This window comes from Amphibalanus amphitrite, unplaced genomic scaffold (genome assembly GCF_019059575.1).
Source record: "Amphibalanus amphitrite isolate SeventyFive unplaced genomic scaffold, NRLGWU_Aamphi_draft 000252F_arrow, whole genome shotgun sequence".
In the NCBI taxonomy this organism is placed as follows: domain Eukaryota; kingdom Metazoa; phylum Arthropoda; class Thecostraca; order Balanomorpha; family Balanidae; genus Amphibalanus; species Amphibalanus amphitrite.
Window position 1 is genome coordinate 101,981 of NW_024881747.1, and position 19,952 is coordinate 121,932.

General features: G+C 50.7%; 1 protein-coding gene and 1 long non-coding RNA gene across 2 annotated transcripts in view; both read left to right on the forward strand.

Moving 5' to 3' along the window:
• The window catches only part of LOC122386473, a 40,390-nt gene extending 36,210 nt beyond the window's left edge, over nt 1-4,180 (forward strand). The window contains exon 3 of the long non-coding RNA XR_006257386.1: nt 4,078-4,180. This is a non-coding gene — a long non-coding RNA (uncharacterized LOC122386473). The remainder of the gene's footprint in view (nt 1-4,077) is intronic.
• Nucleotides 4,181-4,214: 34 nt separating this feature from the next.
• Nucleotides 4,215-19,952, forward strand: part of LOC122386471 (chondroitin sulfate proteoglycan 4-like) — a 35,266-nt gene continuing 19,528 nt past the window's right edge. The window contains exons 1-3 of the mRNA XM_043375698.1: nt 4,215-4,241; nt 12,354-12,496; nt 13,119-16,998. Coding sequence (XP_043231633.1) covers nt 4,215-4,241; nt 12,354-12,496; nt 13,119-16,998 — 4,050 coding nt within the window. The remainder of the gene's footprint in view (nt 4,242-12,353; nt 12,497-13,118; nt 16,999-19,952) is intronic.

Consider the following 19,952-nt stretch of genomic DNA (forward strand, 5'->3'; position numbering starts at 1 on the left):
CGGCTCCGACGGCCGACACGCCTCCGAGGATGATGCATCGGTGGCGCAGAGGCCGCGGACCGGGGCCCGACCGGTGACAGCGGCCAACTGCCCGGTATGCGCCGCCCTCTCAGAGACGCTAATAGGGATAGCAGAGTGGCTCGTGATAAAATGGCTCATTTTGACGGATGAGAGAGCTAAGATATATGCATGCGTCTTTGCCTTTTATTTTTGGTGTAGTAGAGAAAATGGATGGAGTGCTTTTCTTTAGTTGATAAGTTGATCTCTTTAGTTGATAAGATGTGGTGAGAAGTGTAAAAATAAAACAAAAAATGTGTTCGGTGTCGCTTAATTCACATGACAGTTCAGCTGCAGACCGCAATTGGAATGGCGTCAATGTTTCGGAAAATGAAAATGGCAGACAAAATGAATTTTATATAGTGATCAATTATCAATCAGAAGGCCAAATCGTGCATTTGAATAAAATGGCGATAAATGTATTTACACAGGAAATAATGAAAAAGCGCACAAAATCGTTACACATCTTAGCTAACAGCATAAGTTTAAGATGTCTGCAAGGAAATCGCCGAGCCCGCATTTTACAGCCGTCAACAGAAAGCTACAGGATAAGTTATTACAAACGACTCCGTCTTCAGAGTTTTAGAATGTCAACCTACGTGAGAAGCGAACACCAGGCGTAACAATGCGTGCTAATATGAGTGGGAATAGCCAGCAAAATCCCTAATTAATAGGTGGTCTGAAGAAACTGGCTTGGCAAATATTCTGCAGTCGAGCTTACATTGAAATGAGACTACATCGCTTGCTAGTTAAGACAATTAGTTAGCAGCATAATGAATGAATAAAAAGCTGCATGAAAAAGCCTACCCCAAAAGCACAGAAAGTGCTGGTAAGCGATGGCAGTAAAAATCGAAATCCCGCATAAAAAAATGAAATTGGAACTTTTTGCAAATGTCTCCCCTAGGCCTCACGCAACAAAACAATAAACATCGACAAAGAAGTAAATGTTGATAAATTTTCTACAAAAAAAAACTAAAAATCAAAACGAGTTATTTTGTAATTAAAAAATTATTATTATTAAAAGACAAGTTATTATGTAAAAAGACGAGCGCAAAACGAGTTATTTGACAACTTCTTTTACAATTGATGCGTGGGTCTGTGTGGACCTGTGCCCGCCATCCCCTCCCCCATGCTGTCCCGAACTATTTCCCGAGATCCTAAAAATGTGCGGGCCACCCTCCTAAGAGCGGCCCGCACAACTCTTCGATTTTATCAGACACTTGAGACGCACAGCGCACCGAAAAAAAGACTTGACCGGCCCCAAACTCCCTCCGTCAGGCATTATTTGTCAATACTTTTTGGTATACAAAGTGGAATGTTAAATTTTTGGAATGTAAAACCTTTTAGACTGGGAATCCATCGCACGTCATCCCATGTCAACTCAACTCTCGTATTCACACTTCACTACTCTACCCCACCGAGCTGTTTTACCATGCACGGATCCAGCTATATGCCCAACACAGTAGATCCAGTAGATCCACACTATCCAGCAGTAGACAGTCAGTCATCACCGGCAGCCACATTCGTCCGTCTCCGGACAGACAGCCGCCCAGCTCCGCGCCGACACAACATAGCCACAGACGGTCGGCCATCATCCAGCTCACCATTAATAGAGCCGTGCAAATGATGTGCCACCTTCCGAGGGCGCCACCACCGGCCGCGCGCGCCAGCCGGGGCGGCTCGGCGTCATCACGGCGCGACCGGGTCACGATACATCTCCTGGCGCGCACTGTGGGACCGGGGGACCGGGGACATCCCCGAGCGTCGAGACAGGACGGCTGCCCAGCGTCAGTGTCCTGCTGCCGGCTACCGCCCACCGGCTCCACGAGTGCAGCTTTCCAGGAGTACTGCGTACTGTCTCCCAGGAGTAATTTCCCACCAACCAGAACTGCCTCCCATGGGTACCGCTTCTCCCTGGAGCAGTGCATGTCTCCCAGGGAGCGCTGCAAATATCTGCAGACGGTCCCATTCACTGGGGATTCGTCCAGCTGATGAATTCCGGTAGATGTCCATAAGGCACTGCCCCATGAGGACTCATTATCACTGGATGTCCTACAGATACCCTGGAAAGACATACTCGTACTGCGCCCGTCGCCACACGATACCCTTACTCTCACTCGCCTGCTCTCAGTCCGAGTGGGCTCATGTCACCCTTGGAAGTGGAAGTGACTGAATGTGAATGCAGCCTAGGAAACCACTCAGGAATGAATGCTGAGTGACGATGAGATCTACAATGGTGCAATAAACGGTATGAGGTTGCAACATGTGACGCCAGCCCACATACCGTCCACACCATCCCCATATAATTCAACTGCACTGGACGTTCTGAGACCCATCCAGACTTGAGGGTATGACCGAAATCACTGTTCCTTTACGGAACACATGCGGTGAAAACACTGACTATTTGTGAGGATACAGATCAGCATACCATGTTTCTCTCCGCAAGACAGCGCCGTCTACCCGTGGCGCAGCCCCACGATATTTATAAACGTTGAGTAGAGTGAGGCAACAGTCCAACCATACATTGATGCTGCTTATTAGGAAATATCATAAGTAGATTTTATTTGGATGAACTTATGTCGACACTAGCGAAATAATTAACATACCGGGAATAATTAAGTAATGATGAAACCTCCACGGAACAGAACATGACGCATGGAAGTTGGAACCTAATCGACAACCAAGCCATTTATTATTGTTGTTTGTGTCACCCGGTACGAGGATTTGCGTCAGCCCTTCCGCGATCCGCCCGCTTCCTCACTGGTTCTCCCCACCTCTCGGTCCGTCGCCTGCGGGAGCCACGATCGATGCTGTTTCAGATCGCTCTCTTTATTTAAACGGCGCGCACTGATGTGATTTGGATGGATGCCCGCCGAGACGAAATGGGCCAAATTTCCTCAAACAAAATAAGATTTACGGAACAATTTTGTCCGATGTAAAAGAGTCCTTCACAAGAATTCAGAAGTGATTGTATGCTGTTACCCGGACAACCAGCATCGACCCGTACGTTGTAAGTCTTCGCCGGATTTCTCGCCCACGTGATTTCCACTTTTGTCTGAACCGCGCCGGCCCTAGCAACACCTCCATTCACACTGTCCTTCGCGCCGAGTTGTGTCAGTCGCCGGCTATCTGCGAGGCCGGCGCGGCGAGCTTAATCTCGCCCGCGCGACACTTTAATGCAAGATCAAGTTTATAGTTGATGGGGCGAGCGAAGATACGACGGCGGCTGGCTCATGCATTATTCCGTGTCGGTGGCGGTGCCTGCCTGTTAAGCGCTCCTCGGCCGTCACTCAATGGCCGCGCCATGAGAAGCCGATGGCCAAGATAGTGTCCACCGCTATCGGCACCGGTTCCAAAACAATCTCCCCGCCACATGGACGAGTTAATGAAGAAAATATGGAAATAAGGCTATTGGGAGGTTAATGAGAGAATGATAGAAGACTAAATAAAATACATTAATTCATTATTAACCACTTTTAAAACATAATGACCATATTCATCGTCCATGAAGCATCATAAAATGTACTTACTGGTGCATTTATCACCATAATAAAGGCAATTCTAACACTAGGCAAATAGGTAATACTTTACTGACGCCGGATCATGACATTCATCGCATTAAATATCATGTTAATTGTTTCGTCTGCATGGCCTCAGTTTTGCCTCCCTCCAGTTCCGTTGGCAACAGTCGCGAGTGGAATGATTCAACGCCCACGGCGTATCCAAAAGTACGGCGTAGCAATGTTGACACATTGTTTAGAATGGTACCGGGACGCCAAGAAAGCCTCACCTGCCCAATCCCGAGCCCGCAGTTTCATTTCAGGTGCTGCAGTCACATCACCCGTGGCATAGACCCCTTTAAACAGTTTTTAGGGGTCTATACCCGTGGCATACCCGACACCGTGCACACACAGTCTCATTGTAGGACATCAGCCACGTGACATTCTGACCCACCCTGTGCCGACAGGCTCATGTTAGGGTATCAGTCACGTGACACTCTGTCCCACTGTGTGCCCGCAGGCTCGTTTTACGGCACCAGTCACGTGACGGCGGCGCTCCAGGAGGCGCGCAGCAGCACCTCGGTCAGTCTGCGGTTCCGCACGGGCCGCGGCGACGCCCTGCTATTGGTGGCTGCTGGACGGACCGACTACCTGCTGATGCTGCTGGAGGGCGGCCTGCTGAAGGTGAGGGAGGCCACCTGCGGGTGTCGGGGGTCCGCCCGGGGAGGTTTGGGGAGGTCCGGGAGTGTCGGGGAGGGTACGCGAAGGTCCGGGGAGGTCCGTAGAAGTCGGAGGTCCATTCGGAGGTCGAAAGGTCGAAGAGATCTGTCAAAGACTGTGTTTCAAACGTTACGTTTTGTAAAAAGCCAAGATCGCTTCAAATCTGACGATAAACTGGAACGGCTGTTGTGTTCCATGTTATCTATAATTTGATTATTTTTCTTTACCACTTTACAATATTTGATTAGATTCGAACACCGAGTAGACATCTTTTTCTGTTTGATTCAATAAAGATAAACATTAAATACGATTGTAACAGAACCGCATATATGTACCACTAATGCATTGCATCCCTTTTTAAGCAGTCCGGGAGTCCCTGCCATCCTCGGCTCATATAAATAGGGTCGTTGACTTGGCCCGCGTCTATCGGCGCTGCCAGTGATGATGTCTGGCTGTAATTCCTACGTGATATTTATAGCCCTCCACACATAGATTATTTCGTCAAGCTATGAGCATTCTGTCAGTATGAATTAGTACACCAGAGATTAATCATGCAGCCGTACTTCAGCGATCGTGGTGGAACGACCCTGCCCCAGGGATGATGATGGTTGGCCCATATAGTGAGGTTAGAATGGACTGGAAAGTAGCAAAGACATTATACAGCTAGAATAGCAATGTAAATGCATTTACCCACTGCCGAATTGTAACTGTGTTGAATCTAATAATTACGAAACGTATTTTTACAATTAATTTCTACTGAGAATATTACGCCACCATTCAAAAAGAAAAAACCTAAGAGCACGTGTGCAGAGACTACATAGTCAGTAGTCACCAATGTTCTTAGCAGACCCTATCTTCAGACATACATACTCCATTATCTAACTTAACATGTGCCTGGTTGCCCAAACCAGGAAGCTATCTACCAGTTAGTTCGTTTTGCTATAAGTGATACAAGCAATCCTGAATGATCTGTTAGTACCAGACGTGCGACATGCCAAGCGAGGCATGACGTAAATTCCCAGGATCGCTGTTACGGCCTCGCCGTAGTGAATCAGGGAGTCATGCGGCACAGCCTGGGAGTGATGCGGCACAGCATATCTTCAGGCGCATGTATACTGCTGCCATCTATGAGCGGAACCGGGAGTTGCACCTCGTTACCGGTAGACACCAACCGCTAAACCGCATGTAAAATTACTTCGAATAGAGGAGAAACGCCAATTCGGAAACTAGCCTAGTAAAAAATATAAATCATGCATTTAATTGCTCCTTATATTGACGCTCTTCCACAGTAGCTTAGTCATAAATTAACTTAGACGTGAAATCATATTGGACATAGGTACTCAACATCTTCGTAACTACTTACTCGATATAGAATGACATTTGACATACCGGGCTTCTCAAAAAAGTTAGACGGATTTCTTTTGCGAATAGAGGACCCCTAACAACATTTAAGCATAATCAATGCACGTGGAAAAACGGAGAATTTTTCGTAGATGTATATGACACCATGGTTTGAGCTTAAAAATGAAGCCGTGGTCTTAGGAAGTAAAAGCAAAACTCGTAAAATTATGCTTTCCCAGACAAAGTCGGTCGGTTCGACACCACGGAAGATCCGCAAACAGTTTAGGGCAAAGAGAGCAACACTTGAAACAAAATTTTCCACATTATTGACAAGTTTCTGGCTCGAGGAATTGTTAACAATAGGTTCACGCAATTCAAGGGACACAGCGGCGGCCATAAACCCAATCAAAGGCTCACGGCGAACACCACTCGTGCGAGAGATGCGCTACTCAGACTGTCAATGGTCAGCGATATCGGGTGGCTCTGGCGACGTTTTGGAGGGCTCTGCAATATCAGGACGAGCAGAGATCCGGAAACGCTTAAGATCCAATGGTTCCAGCAAGACGATGCCACGCCAATACCGCTAAAGAAACCCGGAAGGGGCTGTGGGAGCGCCTCGGGTAGCGCGTGATCTCGAGGTTCGAGACACGCCCGTGGTCGGCGAATTTTCCGAACGTAACCCCACCGGACTTTTTCCTATAGGACCACCTCAAGTCTCAGGTGTACCGAAACCACCCAAAAAGTTCCGAAGATCATAAGGATGCAGTGAAGTCAGCGGTGTGCCGTCTGCAGCTTTCCGTAGGTCGTGCTGCAGCAGAGGTCGCGCTGCGCCGGGCTAAACTGTACATCGAGCAAAAAGGGAATCATCTCGAACATGACCTCGGCGCGGCTCAGAAAGGCGACTACCGAGGATCGAAATCCCCTCAAACGAAATGGCTTTGATGAGGCTTTTAGGTGATACCTTATTATGTTTTGTTACACTGATACACCCTTCAATACGTTAGTTATAAAATCGTCTAACTTTTTTGAGAAGCCCGGTATTTATCACTGGTAAATTCAAGCATATAACAAAATGTTCCGTTTCATTACATATTCATTGTTTCAAAAACATTCAACCGCAGGACCCACCACCATTAGAAGACTTGTCGACTGCCTGGCGCAGGACTCAGACGGCGCCTCTGCGAATGAATACTATTTCCGTCCGGGGCCACAATTCCCGCGCCGTCGGTCTCTGATATCCGGCCGACGCGTCACAACTTTTCCACGGAGCAGTAGTCGGCACCCCTGGCGACCATCGACTGACGACGCTGAAAAATCGACACCAGCTGCCGGAAAGCAGCTGTGCAGACAGAACTGTGGAACAGGCTGCCCCCGTGGCAGCGGCTGCGGCCGAGACAGACCGACTGTCGAGTGATCTCCATCGGGTTGTGTCGGATCGTCGGCCGGTCGTGCCGTAGAGCCGAGTCGAGCTGACGGCGCGGCGGTGCCGACCGGGAGAGGGTTCCGACGAGTAACGGCCACTCCGGCGCGGCGGCACAGTGATTCGGCCCGCTGTTTGAGCTCGGTACGACGCCGAGTGACGGACGGCGCAGATGAAAGTGTCCCCGTCGGCCCGCCGTCGACGTCGACACGGACGGTATGTCGGGGTCACCGCTCGGTTGGCATTCCTCTCAACCCACGGCGTTCGCCTCAGTGCTGTCCAACGACCGACCTGCGCTTTATGAGACGCGCCCGGAGCCACCAAACGGCCGCTAAATTAGTGCGTCCCTCTCCGACAGCGCCGGACCCCTGCTCTCCACGGTGTCTACTGCATCATCTTCACGCGCTGGTCGGAAAATGTCGCCGCCGTCCATCAGATCGACCTCCCCCACCGGGGACAGTGGACTCGTCTAAAATCGGCTCGGCGCCTCGGGCTCTTTGAGGGCGACTCGTAAAGTGGCCGGTCGGGCCGGCGGCCGGCGATGTACTCACTGATAGGGCAGGGCGGTGGCCGCCGGCGTCCCTGTGCCCGCCGGGGTCTGCTGGTCCGCCGCGCCGGTCGCTGGTCCGCTGGGCGCTGTCTCCGTTGGAGAGGGAGAGTGGCGAGATGCCAATATCCAAAGCTAGTGGTGGTGGGTATTGGAGACGAGAAACCAGCCTGGCTTCCACCTTCAGGAGAGCCATTGACAAAGGAGGCTGAGTCCCGCATTGTGGACTTGAGGGCATTTGTCGTGAGCGAAATCTTTTGTACAGGAATGGATTATTCTATTCAATATGAATTGGATGGACAGGCTAAAATTAGATTCCAAAGTATTTGTTCCGAAAAATAAAAAAGAGAATCTTTTGTGCGATGGGCATTCTTAAAATTGCCAGAAAATTATTATTCAAATACTAAGAAAGTAAATATAAAAAAGACACCGTGACTTCACACTATTTCTTGATAGATTATATGCCATGCTACTCACTAATCCAAATGTGCACCATGTCGCTTTCCACTTGCTGCTTGCTCCGTTGCCGTTCTAAGTGGCTGCCCATGTCGCGTCGCGTTGTAGGACCCGACGGCATGATGGCCGCTCTCCGACCGACATTAGCTGCACCAGAGCCATTATTTGGCTGTGAGTCCGGCGGTCCGGTGTGCTAATTAGTCGGACTAATCTACTCCGGCGAGCTCTCGTCGTCGCTGCTGGACAGGAGTGGGGTGGGAGGAAAGGGAGAGGGGGACTGTCCGGCTGCCGGATGGGCAGTATCCCAGCGTGATGTCAAAGGGCAATTGCTACTGCTCGGTCAATCAATAGAGGTAATTTCAATGTCAGATGACGAATGCATTGGCCGGATCGGTGCTCGCACTGATGAGAAAAGAGGAGTGGAGAGGAGAGATAGAGAGGAGAGAGAGACAGAGTGAGTCTTTAGGGGATGATGTCAACCAGGGAGACGATGTTAACAGTTCAAGTGATTTGTCTTTGCCGCAGACTTTGCCACTGGTTTCAGAAGCTCTCCATCATCTAAGAAAATTTCAACGAAAAGGAAGAAGGCCATAAAACAGCCTGAAGGGCATCAATTTTAAATTATGAACATAGAGCCTCCACCACCACACCACCGATATCCAGCAGTGTCATAACACAAATGTCACGGCATAAATATTGCAACTCCGAACTCCCAGACGAAGAAATCATTCGGACGCAAATGCAACGAGACCGCTCCATTCCCAGTATGGCATAGCCTTCCCGTTACAAATCACGCTGAGCTGGGCTTCAGTTGGTAATTGAACAAGTCATGTGAAATTATCCCTATTCATGCGATAGGTAGGTAGCAGCAAAATCAATCTTAAAGGCAGACTGAAAATGACAGAAACTTCACCTGCAAAAACAATACCACCTGCATGGAAACTACTGATGGGATATATTGTGGTATTGGCCAGGGGCGATGTCACAGTGAAAATACTTTAACTGGTCATTGGGAAATATGGGAAACGTTTGGGAAACATCTGTGACATAGAGACGTTACCCCTGGTTCCAGAAGCACTACAACACGACTGAAGGGGGACAAATAACTATTGACGTTTTGAATCGCACATCACCGCCGTTGTTCTATATCTTCAATCAAGGTAACTAAATAAGACTCGACTCAGAATCTGTCCCCAATTCACCATCAGCACAGGACACGTCAGAGACACGTCAGCAGTGCATCATTTGCCGCCACCTCGGCTCGCTGCGGGCGTATTCCTCACGTCTGAGAGCACCTCCAGGCGACAGCCCCCGCCGGCAGCGGTCTCCACTCGGCGGGGCGTCTTTGTGGCGGCGCGGTTCGTCGCGTTCGGACGGCGCGGAGGGACGCACCGCTCCCCACGCCGCTGTCGACCAAGAGGGATGGGCGCTCTTCCGGTGGTGCGCTCCCTCCGCCTCCCCGTCGGTGCTCCGTCGGCAGCTGCCGGCGTCGACACCGACTATTAATATCGCCGGGTGCGCCGGCGACACCCGAACAGCTGACGACAGGCGACGATATTGGCGGGTCGGGTGCAGGAGGTGCGTCCGATCGCGCCGCGACGTCGCCGCCGTCACTACAGTTCTCTGCGCGGACTCCCCGCCTGCAATGATAGCAGAGTGGAGCTCTCCGCTGTGTGGCGGCAGGGCAAAAACAACGCATTAGCTTCCGTCAACCTAATGAACCCGGAGTCATTTGCTGCGCCATCCCATTCTCTTTAACACGGCGCACGCCCAGGTCAGCTCGGTCTTGTTCGTACGGCCATTGTCTGCTTTGTAGCCAGGCTTTTGTGGTGGTTCTTCCCGTGCTTTGTCCCACCTTGCTCATTATTCATTTTGTCTTTATTTTTTACCGCTCGCTTTTCTCTTCACCCCAGCTTTTCGGCGCGGCGCAACTTCTCCGGACGAGTGTCGCTCCACTATGCCGACTTCTCGTCGCTATTATGACACAGCCGTCGCCAAGTCTAGACAACAAACGGACTGGATTGGGGCCGTCGGCGGCCGATGTGGCCACTCAGGACCGGGCGGCACTCGAGTGCGGACGGTGCGTGGCACGAGAGGCCTCTTGGAGGCGGGCCGCCCAGCGAGGGGCATTGAGTCTGCCGGACCACTCGGCTCCCTGCCCGCCTCCGTGTCGGCTCCCAGGGAATTCCCAGCGACCGCGGAAAGGCAGGCCGGCGAACACCGTCTTTCTATAATGTGTCATATCAGTGGGACCTGTTGTGATAATGGAGCATGGGTTTATAGTTTCAGTTTCCATTCCAGCTTCCTTACCAATGCCATTTGGCAATTTGTCACCTTGAATTGAAAAAATGAAAATATATTTCCAACAGTTTGGTAACGAGAGATAGAACAGCATACTAGCCATGCACAATCTGACACCGAAGTGTGGGAGTTTTGAAGTTGCAGAACTGTGGCGAAATTAAAAACTACATGAATGTTTATGACAATCACTGCGTCATTAAAAATAATACACAAATGACAAACATAAACAACACATCCAACCGTACAAAACTGAATCGTTTCACTCTCAGACAAAAAAAAAATGGTCTCGTTCTACCGCGGTGGATTCTCAATATCGTCGCTTCCCTGTCGGCCGACTGAATTTGTTTGCGAGAACAGCCGCGAATCCTGCCAACGCATTGCCGCGGAACGACGGCCTTGTTTTCGCAAACGGCTCCACATCCGATAACTTATTCCGGTTCGCGCGACTGGCCGGAAAATTGAGGTGTCTCCCGGTATCACTGCACATTCTCCGTGATGGACGTATCTCCTCGCCCAATTTCTTCATACCGGGATCGTCAGCCTGACCGCGAAACTACAATTGATTCGAAATACTGGTCTTCGATATTCACAAGCTTGATCTTTTTTGAGGAGCTAATGATAATGAAAAAATGAAATAATTTTGCCGGGATCCAAATGGATCTATGAGGATCCACATTCAATCGTGTTCCTGCTGACCGGGACCCATATTTCGCAGTTTCTATCCGTCAGGTTAGGCGATCAAATCGACCGTTTCGTAACTGTTTTATTACGAGAGCTTACCATTTTGTGCCTGTCCGAGCTTAGCATCAGTATTGTGGCATGCTGTTCCACATTGCCATTCCACACTTTCTCGGAGTCCCGCGGTACTCCATCCCGTTGCAGGCAGGTCAAGGCATTCCATACAATCGCCTTAGGGGACCATCAATCAGCATATTATTTCTCTGATAACCCGAATAACGATGTGTGAAGATAAATGGCGATGCCAGAGGGCGGTAGAGCGGGCGATGCGAGAATCCTCCAAGATCAGATCACATGCTATCGCAGATGGTGTGCACCTATGCCGCCGATGCAAACACGTGCGTCAGAGAATAATAATACGACGTTGATGATGCGAAGCATCTAACATAGTTAAAAAGCCGATTTTGTGTCACATGCGTCGTAAAAGCATGCGTCCGAGAAGCATGACTTATTCATCAGAAGTGTACAGCATTGCAAATGGGTTCACGTTGTTAAATAATCGAATAAATGATTACCTATGCTATGCTTGGTCATATTTAACATCAAACAGAACAGCTTATATTGGTGGTGGTAGGCACAAAGCAGCCAGTCATTGTAAACATAGACTCAAACCAAAGCCCGTTATGAAGAGGGCGCAAATAAAGCAGTCTGTTATCGGCTATAGAGCCGTCAGGCAAGGGCTTAACACGCTATCCAATTTAGTGTGATATTTCTCTTCGTTTTATAGTTGCTAGTTAGCCTCCCAACTATCAAGACTACATTAGCAGTTGAGTGAAGATACAGAAACTCCCTGATTGCAGCCATTTATTTTGTAAGATTTCATTTGGTCTCGGAAGAGGTCATTCCACTCTGCGGAAGCCGAATCCTTGGCCGTAACGAAGAGATGATGACCTTATTGTCCAGGGTAGTAAGTTGTTACGACTGGCGTAGTGGTAGCACATGGTCGCTTGTGGTGGACCCATGGAGACCCAGCTACAATAGTATACTATAGAGACGTTTACGGAAGAGTTTCTGTAGAGGAGTGTCTATATAAACAATAGGACCCTGGCAATTTGACTCGTATGTTGATAATTGGGGACATCTTGGGACGGCACTATTGGCCGATGTTAAAAATCATTTGAAAGGTGTCGTAAGGACTTGGATTTTGACTAGACAATACATATGTTTAAAAAAGACTTATTCCTGTGCGCTACCATCACCCCTGCCTTCTTTGGACCGGATCAATTCCAGCTACTCCCTGATCGGACCTGACGGTATGCTTGTGTGTTTGCAGGTGCGCATCAACCTGGGCGCCGGCGAGGGAGAGGTGACCTCGCCCAGTGACCGGCGACTGGACGACCTGCTCTGGCACGACGTCCAGGTGCAGAGGAACAACGCCGACCTGGCTCTCACCATCGACGGTGTGCACGTCACAAGGTCAGTATCTAGTGACCTTACACAGCGGGCGGTGACGGTTGCACTAAAAAGGAACTTTAATGGGTATTCACGGCGCTAATTATCGATGGAAGTATAACGGCATATGATGGCCCATAATTCACTAAGGCCAGAAGTTCAAATAAATTAATTTGAGGCATATTTGTTCACAGGCAACTGTACAAAGGCCAGCAATATTTGTGTTTGTTTTCAAAGTTCTTCAATAGCGTTCCTCATCGGGACTGACGATCAATACATCGCGCAGCAGCCATCACTTCTGAGACTTGCAGTTGCTGAATTGATGCGAGACCTCTGATTGATTCATCGCGCAACTTTGGCTGTTCAACTGCCAACTGGGTAGTCCAAGGCCGTTGCCGAGCATTTACCAGAGCCACTTCAGTTCAATAGTTCGCATCCGATACTAGACAATATATTTTCGTTTCCAAGATTATTAACTGAACTATTTTAGTAGCTTCAGATAGATTCGCTAACCGCTATATTAGCCATTCGGGAGGTTAAAAGCAAACCAAGGTATGGGACATTGGTCCCAGAAATTATCATCATAAAACTAGCTGCGGCAGCATTTTCGCCACAACTACTTTAAAACGCATATTCTCTCTTACAGGATCGAGCTGCCGGGCCGATTCTACGAGCTCAACATTCACTATGGCGTATTCGTGGGAGGCATGGGTGACTTCTCGGAAATCTTCCTCGGCCTGCTGGACAACTTTCGCGGCTGTCTTCACCAGGTGCGCTTCAACGAGGTGGAAATCCTCGCGCAAGCGCGCGACCGCAACGCCGCGCATCACGTCACCTGGGGCTGTGACAAGCAATTCGACGCTGACGCCGATGTCTCAATGAGCTTTGTCGACGAGCGGAGTTACGCGATGATGCCGTCGCTGCTGCCGCGGGTAGGAGGCACGATCCGACTGGACCTGAAGACGTCTGTCGCCGACGGTCTCGTGGTTTACAATGACGCCGGTCGGCGGGGCCCCGACCACCTGATCGTGGCGCTGCGGGACGGACGACTGAGCATGGAGCTTCACAGTGCTGGTCGTACTCTTCAGCTGAACAGCAGGATCGCCATCAACGACGGCGTCTGGCACAAGACCCAGCTGACCATCAGTGCCGAGTACGTCGAGCTTACCGTTGACCAGACGCTAACGAGCGTCAAACCCGAAAATCAAAGCGACTTCAAAGCATTCATCTCAAACTTCTTCGTCGGAGGTCTCAGTGAAAAGAACAGGTTGCGCGCCTCGAAACAGGGTATCACGAACCTACCTCTGGATTTCCGCGGCTGTGTGCAGAACCTGCTGGTGAACGGGGAGCTCACCGGGTTCCCCAGCGTTGTGGAGAGTCTGGGCGTTCGTGCAGAGTGCGTCTGGGAATACCCGTGCCTGCGTGATCCATGCGTGTCAGGGGGTGTGTGCGTGCCCCAAGGTGTGTCTGAGTTCCGCTGCGAATGTGACCAGGCCGTGTGCGTTCGTGCCGACTTCGCCGGTCAGCACGACGTGTTCGCTGACACACGGCTCCCCGACGACCTCCAGCTGTTATCCCTGACGCCACTGTCTGTCCCAGAAGGCGGCGAGGTACTTCTGACCAGCGCCAACATTCACGTAGTGCTCGACTACGAAAAGTACGGCGTGCGCGACTCGGGTGTCTTCTTCCACGTTCGTGAGCCGCCAAAGCAAGGTGCGCTCAGTGTTGACGTATGGCGGCGTCCCGATGAGTCAGTGTTTACCCTGCTCGATCTAATCTCCGACCGGGTACACTACCTCCACGGCGGTGATGAGAGCGCACAGGACGTCATCGTCTTCGAGCTGGAGCTGTTTGCACGCGCGGGCTTTACGCTCCCCGAGTATCTACAGGCGCGGCACCGGTTCGTCCTTCAGGTGGCCGTTTCGCCCGTCAACGATCGGCCCCGTCTCGTTCTACCGCCTGGTGCATCGGTGCGTATGGCGGCCGGCACGCGGCGCACACTCGACTCCGACATTCTGCGTGCTGAGGACCCAGACAGTCGTCCGAGGCAGCTGGTCTACACGCTGACAAGTCCCACCGACGTGTCAGGGCATGTTGAACTCGACCGGCATCCTGGGGTGCCAGTGCAGTCGTTCACACAAGAACAGGTGGACGACGGTCTCGTGCAGTTCGTGCATGAGGGTAGCGACGACACAAAGTTGGCCCTCCGCGTCTCAGACGGCCAGGCAGCTAGCGACACAGCGGTGCTCAAAATAGTGGTGTTTCGACTGGAGGCGGTACCTGCGAATAATACGGGCTTGCGTTTGACGCACGGTGCCAGCGCCCTCATAACACCAGCCAATCTGTCATTTACAACCAACGCGCAGGAAGAAGACATGGAGATCAAGTACGTCATTGTCAAACAGACTCAGGACGGCAAGATTCAGAAGTTGCGCGGAAACGGTCGCTGGCAGCCGACCGGTCACTTCACTCAGCGTCACCTTCAGCGGGGTCGGGTAAGATACCGCCACACCTCCGGCACGCCAACTCATGACGGTTTCAAGTTTCAGGTGACGTTGCGGGATTCTCCACGGCCTACTGTCTACGATTTCAGAATAGAGTTTTTGTTGGTCAGCATCAAGTTGACTGCTAATGTCGAGTTGGTTCTTAATCGTTCCCAAGAAGCTGTTGTCTCAAACAAGTTTCTTCAAGCTGATGCGCTGCCGTTCTCGCAGCCTGCAGCAAATATCTCCTTTGAGATGGTGTCAACGCCGCGGTTTGGAGAGCTGTTCCGACTGGAAGGTAGCCCTGCGCGACGACAAGTTCTGCCTACTGGTGCCGTCTTCACTCAGAGAGATATCGATACAAGCCGTATTCTATACAGACTTCATCGAAAGTCGTACTCAGCTTTTACAGATCAGTTCCGATTCCGGGTTCGCATCCCTGGTTTTGAGTCTCACGTGCATGAATTCAATATGAGGCATGTGCCCCCGGCACCAAAAGGCATGATTTCCATCAAAAGGATTGAGGTTGGTGAGGGCGATGCGGTTGCGATCACCCCGAAATTAATTAGCATCGAGATTGATGGCATAACAACCGTATTCTACAACGTGACTGATCCGCCACAGCATGGTAAACTGCGTTCAGCCAGCGACGCGGAGCCGCTCGGCCACTTCACATCACAAGAAATGGCCGAAGGTCGCGTATTGTACGCACACGACGACTCGGAGCACCCGAGCGACACGTTCTCCTTCGTCGCCACCTCGCTTAACCCGGACGATGACTTTCAGTATGTCGGAGCTGCCGAGGTGGTCGTGGTCATGCGGAACGACAATGCACCGCGAAGAACAGCGACGAGGACTCTGTATGTGGTGCGCAACGGTCGGCGTGCCGTGCGACCTGCAGAGCTCACATTCTCGGATCGCGATCTCTACACGGAGCCTTCAGACATTGAGTACACACGTCGCGGGATCCCGAACGGAGCGCTCTACCTGCATCCGGACTACAACACTGAGGTGTTCCGCTTCACCCAGTCGGACATCGACTCGGACCGGCTCGTGTTCCAGCACGCCGGTGATGACCGGGCGCGGCTCGTCCTCTGGGTATCGGACGGCACACACTTCACCACCGGTGTGCTCGACGTCGTTGCATCTGCCCCGTTTGTACGGCTCAACACCACCGAGACGCCACTGACAGTGCCTCGCGGAGACACAAAGCTGATCACCGCCGATGCGCTAAGACCGGAGACTAACGTGGAGGTCACTGATGAAAACGTGCGGTTCGCGGTGACGACTCCACCGCAGCGCGGTCGTCTGAGGGTAAGCGGCGAGCCAGCCGAAGCGTTCTCCTTCCGGGACGTGCAACTGGGAGCCGTAGAGTACGAGTCGAGCGGAGGCTCGGGCACGCAGGACTCTATCCACTTCGCGGTGCAGGTGGGCAAGTTGAAGTCGAACGGCTCACTGCAGTTCCGCATCTTCCCGGAAAGTTACTGGGAGCCGCTACGGGTGGTAAACAACCGCTCAGCTCTGGTGGCCGAGGGTGAAATGGTGACGGTATCGCAGTCTCTACTGCACGTTATGCACCCGAACGTGGCGCCCGGCGACATCCGCTTCACCGTCACCCGCGGACCGTCGCACGGTTTCCTGATGCTGCGCGGTCCTGACGCTCGCCCCAAAGTCATCACATTCGACCAGGCGTTCATCAACGACGGCAACCTCAGCTACGTGCAGTCGGTGGCCAACGCCACCGAGGACAGCTTCGAGTTCAGTGTGACCAACGGCATCGTCAGCCTGCCGTCGCTGCTGTTCCGGCTGCTCGTGATTCCGGTGCAGGTGCGACTGGTGACCCGCAACATGACACTGAGCGAGGGCGGTCGTGTGGCGCTCAGCCCGCACGCGCTCACCGTCGCCAGCGAGTACTACCGGCGCAGGGTGGCCGGCTTCGACGTGCTGGGCCGGCCGCGTCACGGCCGACTGGAGCTGGCCGGTCGGCAGGACGTCAAGCTGCAGCACTTCACCGCTCAGCAGCTCAGCGACGGACACGTCACGGTGAGTGCCAGGCGCCGCCGTACTTGATCAGACAGGATGCAAAAGAATAGTATATACTATCATGCAATACTCAAATAGGTATGCATTCAAATGGAGCTTTCAGCTAAAATTTCTGACATAAGAAGCTGTATTAATAAATAAAAAAAACTGGTGTGTTCATAAATACTCTGATAGCGTGCTTATTGGTGGACATCTTTAACTTATTGTTCGGAGCTATAGCTTTTTTAGTACCACAAATACCCCACAAAACGGCGAATAGTCTACATGGCATTTATGTAAAGCTAAAACGGGTTTAATTGATTGGTAATTACCGGAGCTCTTCAACCGACACTCAGCCGGTGACACCTGGATTGATACGGCATCCTTCGTCCCTAAGTCAGTCCCGCTGGCTCAACTTAGCGAGCGAGAATGTGCAAAAGTCGACTGTGTACATACATGTTTGTACAGTGGAATGTTCAATAACACGCTATTGCATTTCTTCTGAAAGTGGTACATGTCGACGCTGTGGGATGCGAAGATATTGGCATCAGTTTGGCCAAACAATTGGCATTCGGCGTGGGATATATTAGTCTGTGATATGCAAGTTATATGCCACGGTAGAGAGCCGCACAGACCAGCACTAATATCTCTGGATATGATATCCGATATTTCTTTTACATGTGCAACGTCCAATTAAAGTACCGAACGGTACATCAAACAACGTGAAGGTTTTGGCAAACTGGCATTTTTATTATAGTTGTTGGCAAACAACAGCTCGCGATGAGCTCTGATCAGATTTAGGCTTACCGGAGTCGAAACGACTCGTCGTCCCTAGGGAGAAAAATTGTTACGTGTTTGCAGTACCTATTTATTAGCTATTATTCCCTTAGTGCATTATTCACACTGGAGAAACAAAATGGCAAGCATGAACTTCTTTAAAGGGACCCTCCCACCTTCAAAGAAGTTAATGAATTGGCATGAAAGTGATGTCGCTCGGTTCAGAAAGAGCAAAAACGAATATCTACCCAATTTCACTAAAAAATATTCACCGGTTTTCAAGTTATATAATTTTACTTTTCTTTACTTTTAAGTTTTAGGGATCTCCGCTGTTCCTAGCGACTTTATTTGGGAGCAATAATTTGGTAGCTGAAAGTGCGGCACTTGTTGCGCGCGCCGCGCAAAGCAGCTGGGATGCCACCACGTGTTACCAAACGTTTAAGTAAAAGATTTAAAATCGTTAGATCTACGCTGACGTCACACATTCAGAGAGGGCATTCTAATGCATTAGCCCCTCTTAATCAAAATGATGCAACTCTAAAATTAGATATTTTCGATTTGAGGCATTTCTCGATGTTGGGATTGCTAAAACCGGTAGGTGCAAGCCAGGGACCCGGCATTTTGGCTATCTCACCTCAAAACTAATGTTAAGGTGGGATGGTCACTTTAAGTACCTGTTTCATTATTTCAAAAAGCATTCGCAAGCGAAACGCAAGCGAAACGTTCAAAGGTAACTGTAAATGCAGTTGGCAATAATATCAGCATGGCGTGTATCACAACAATGTAAAACAACCAACAAGGCGAGGATGTCAAATCAAGGCTATTTAGAGCAGGGTTAACGATGTCCTGCTCGCATCAAAAGCCTCCTCTGCCAAAGGCGCTCTCGGTGGCCGTCCATTTCACCTCACTCCCTCCCAGCTCTCAGCTCACTGAATATCAGCTCTCTGGGATGTCTCCCACTCCGCTCCGGATGGTCCCCATTTAGCACCCTCCGCCCACACACGCCGACAGGCCCGCTGTTATAGCTCAGTTCCTCCCACACCCCTCCTGTCCTCCCGAGAGACCCGTGGCCGGAGAGGTCAGATAGACGGCCGACAGTCCCGCCGTTAGAATGATGCACCCTCTGCAGCGGTGCACCGGCCTTCGCCGGCCGCGCTGACAGACCAGCCCAACTCTGGCGCTCGATGGTGCCGTTCATTGGTCTCTGTGGTCCTCAGCGTGCCAACTTTGGCCGCCAACGAGCCACGAATGCCGCGCTCGCACAGTGGCTAACTCTCAGGCCGAGCCGCGGTGCCGCACGGCTGTTTGCTGGGAGACACGCCACCGCAGAGATTCGGGGACGTGATGAGACTCTTCAACCTCACATCAAGGCTGTTTTCTTAGATAGGGGAGAGTGGGGCAATGGCGACACCATAAGCATTTTGCTCAATAGCTTAGCTATTTGAAGCTATTTTATGGTGATTTTGACTGTGGTTATAGCCAAAGGAATAGGCTTTCAGATAGCACCCAGTTTTAGTATTTCAGATCACTGATGACAGATTCAGAGCCTACGCGAAAATGTGATGAAAAATGGAGGTGCAAAAAAGCGAGGGGTAATGCCGGCCACTAAGTGCAATAGCACAAAAGTCGAAATATCGTCACTGGTATTCATCCTTAAACCGTTCTTCCGATGGAAATTTAAGTGAGAATTAAGAAACGACAACTGTATTCAGCAGTTAACAGTACACTGCACTGCAACACAACACTGCACTCGCTGCAACACAACAGCGCGGCCCCAACAGAGCAGCAAACTCATGGGTGTAGTTTTCCAAAAATCATTGGGGGTGCTCAATAGCTTTCAGAAAGGCATGCCATATTTTTCGTAGGTCTTTTTTTCAGCTGTTCTTTTTTACTGTATCAGGCAGCATGCCAGAAATGATGTTAAATCGTTTCGAGAGCTTGTTTTAATAGCGCCACTGTAAAACAATTTTGGCTCACCCAATGCATTCATAATCAGGGAAGTTTTTTAACATATTTCAGAACACGCTGGGTTTAAAATTTTTAATTCAGGGTCTACCGGACTTTTAGTAGGTCCGCGATTAGGCAGCCTGTGCATAGCTCTGCACGAATGAGCTTATATTGAGGGCTATCCAACATGACGCCTGACGGGACAGGCTCGATGGTTACTCTCCGGACATGGTTGTCGTGAAATATTGCAT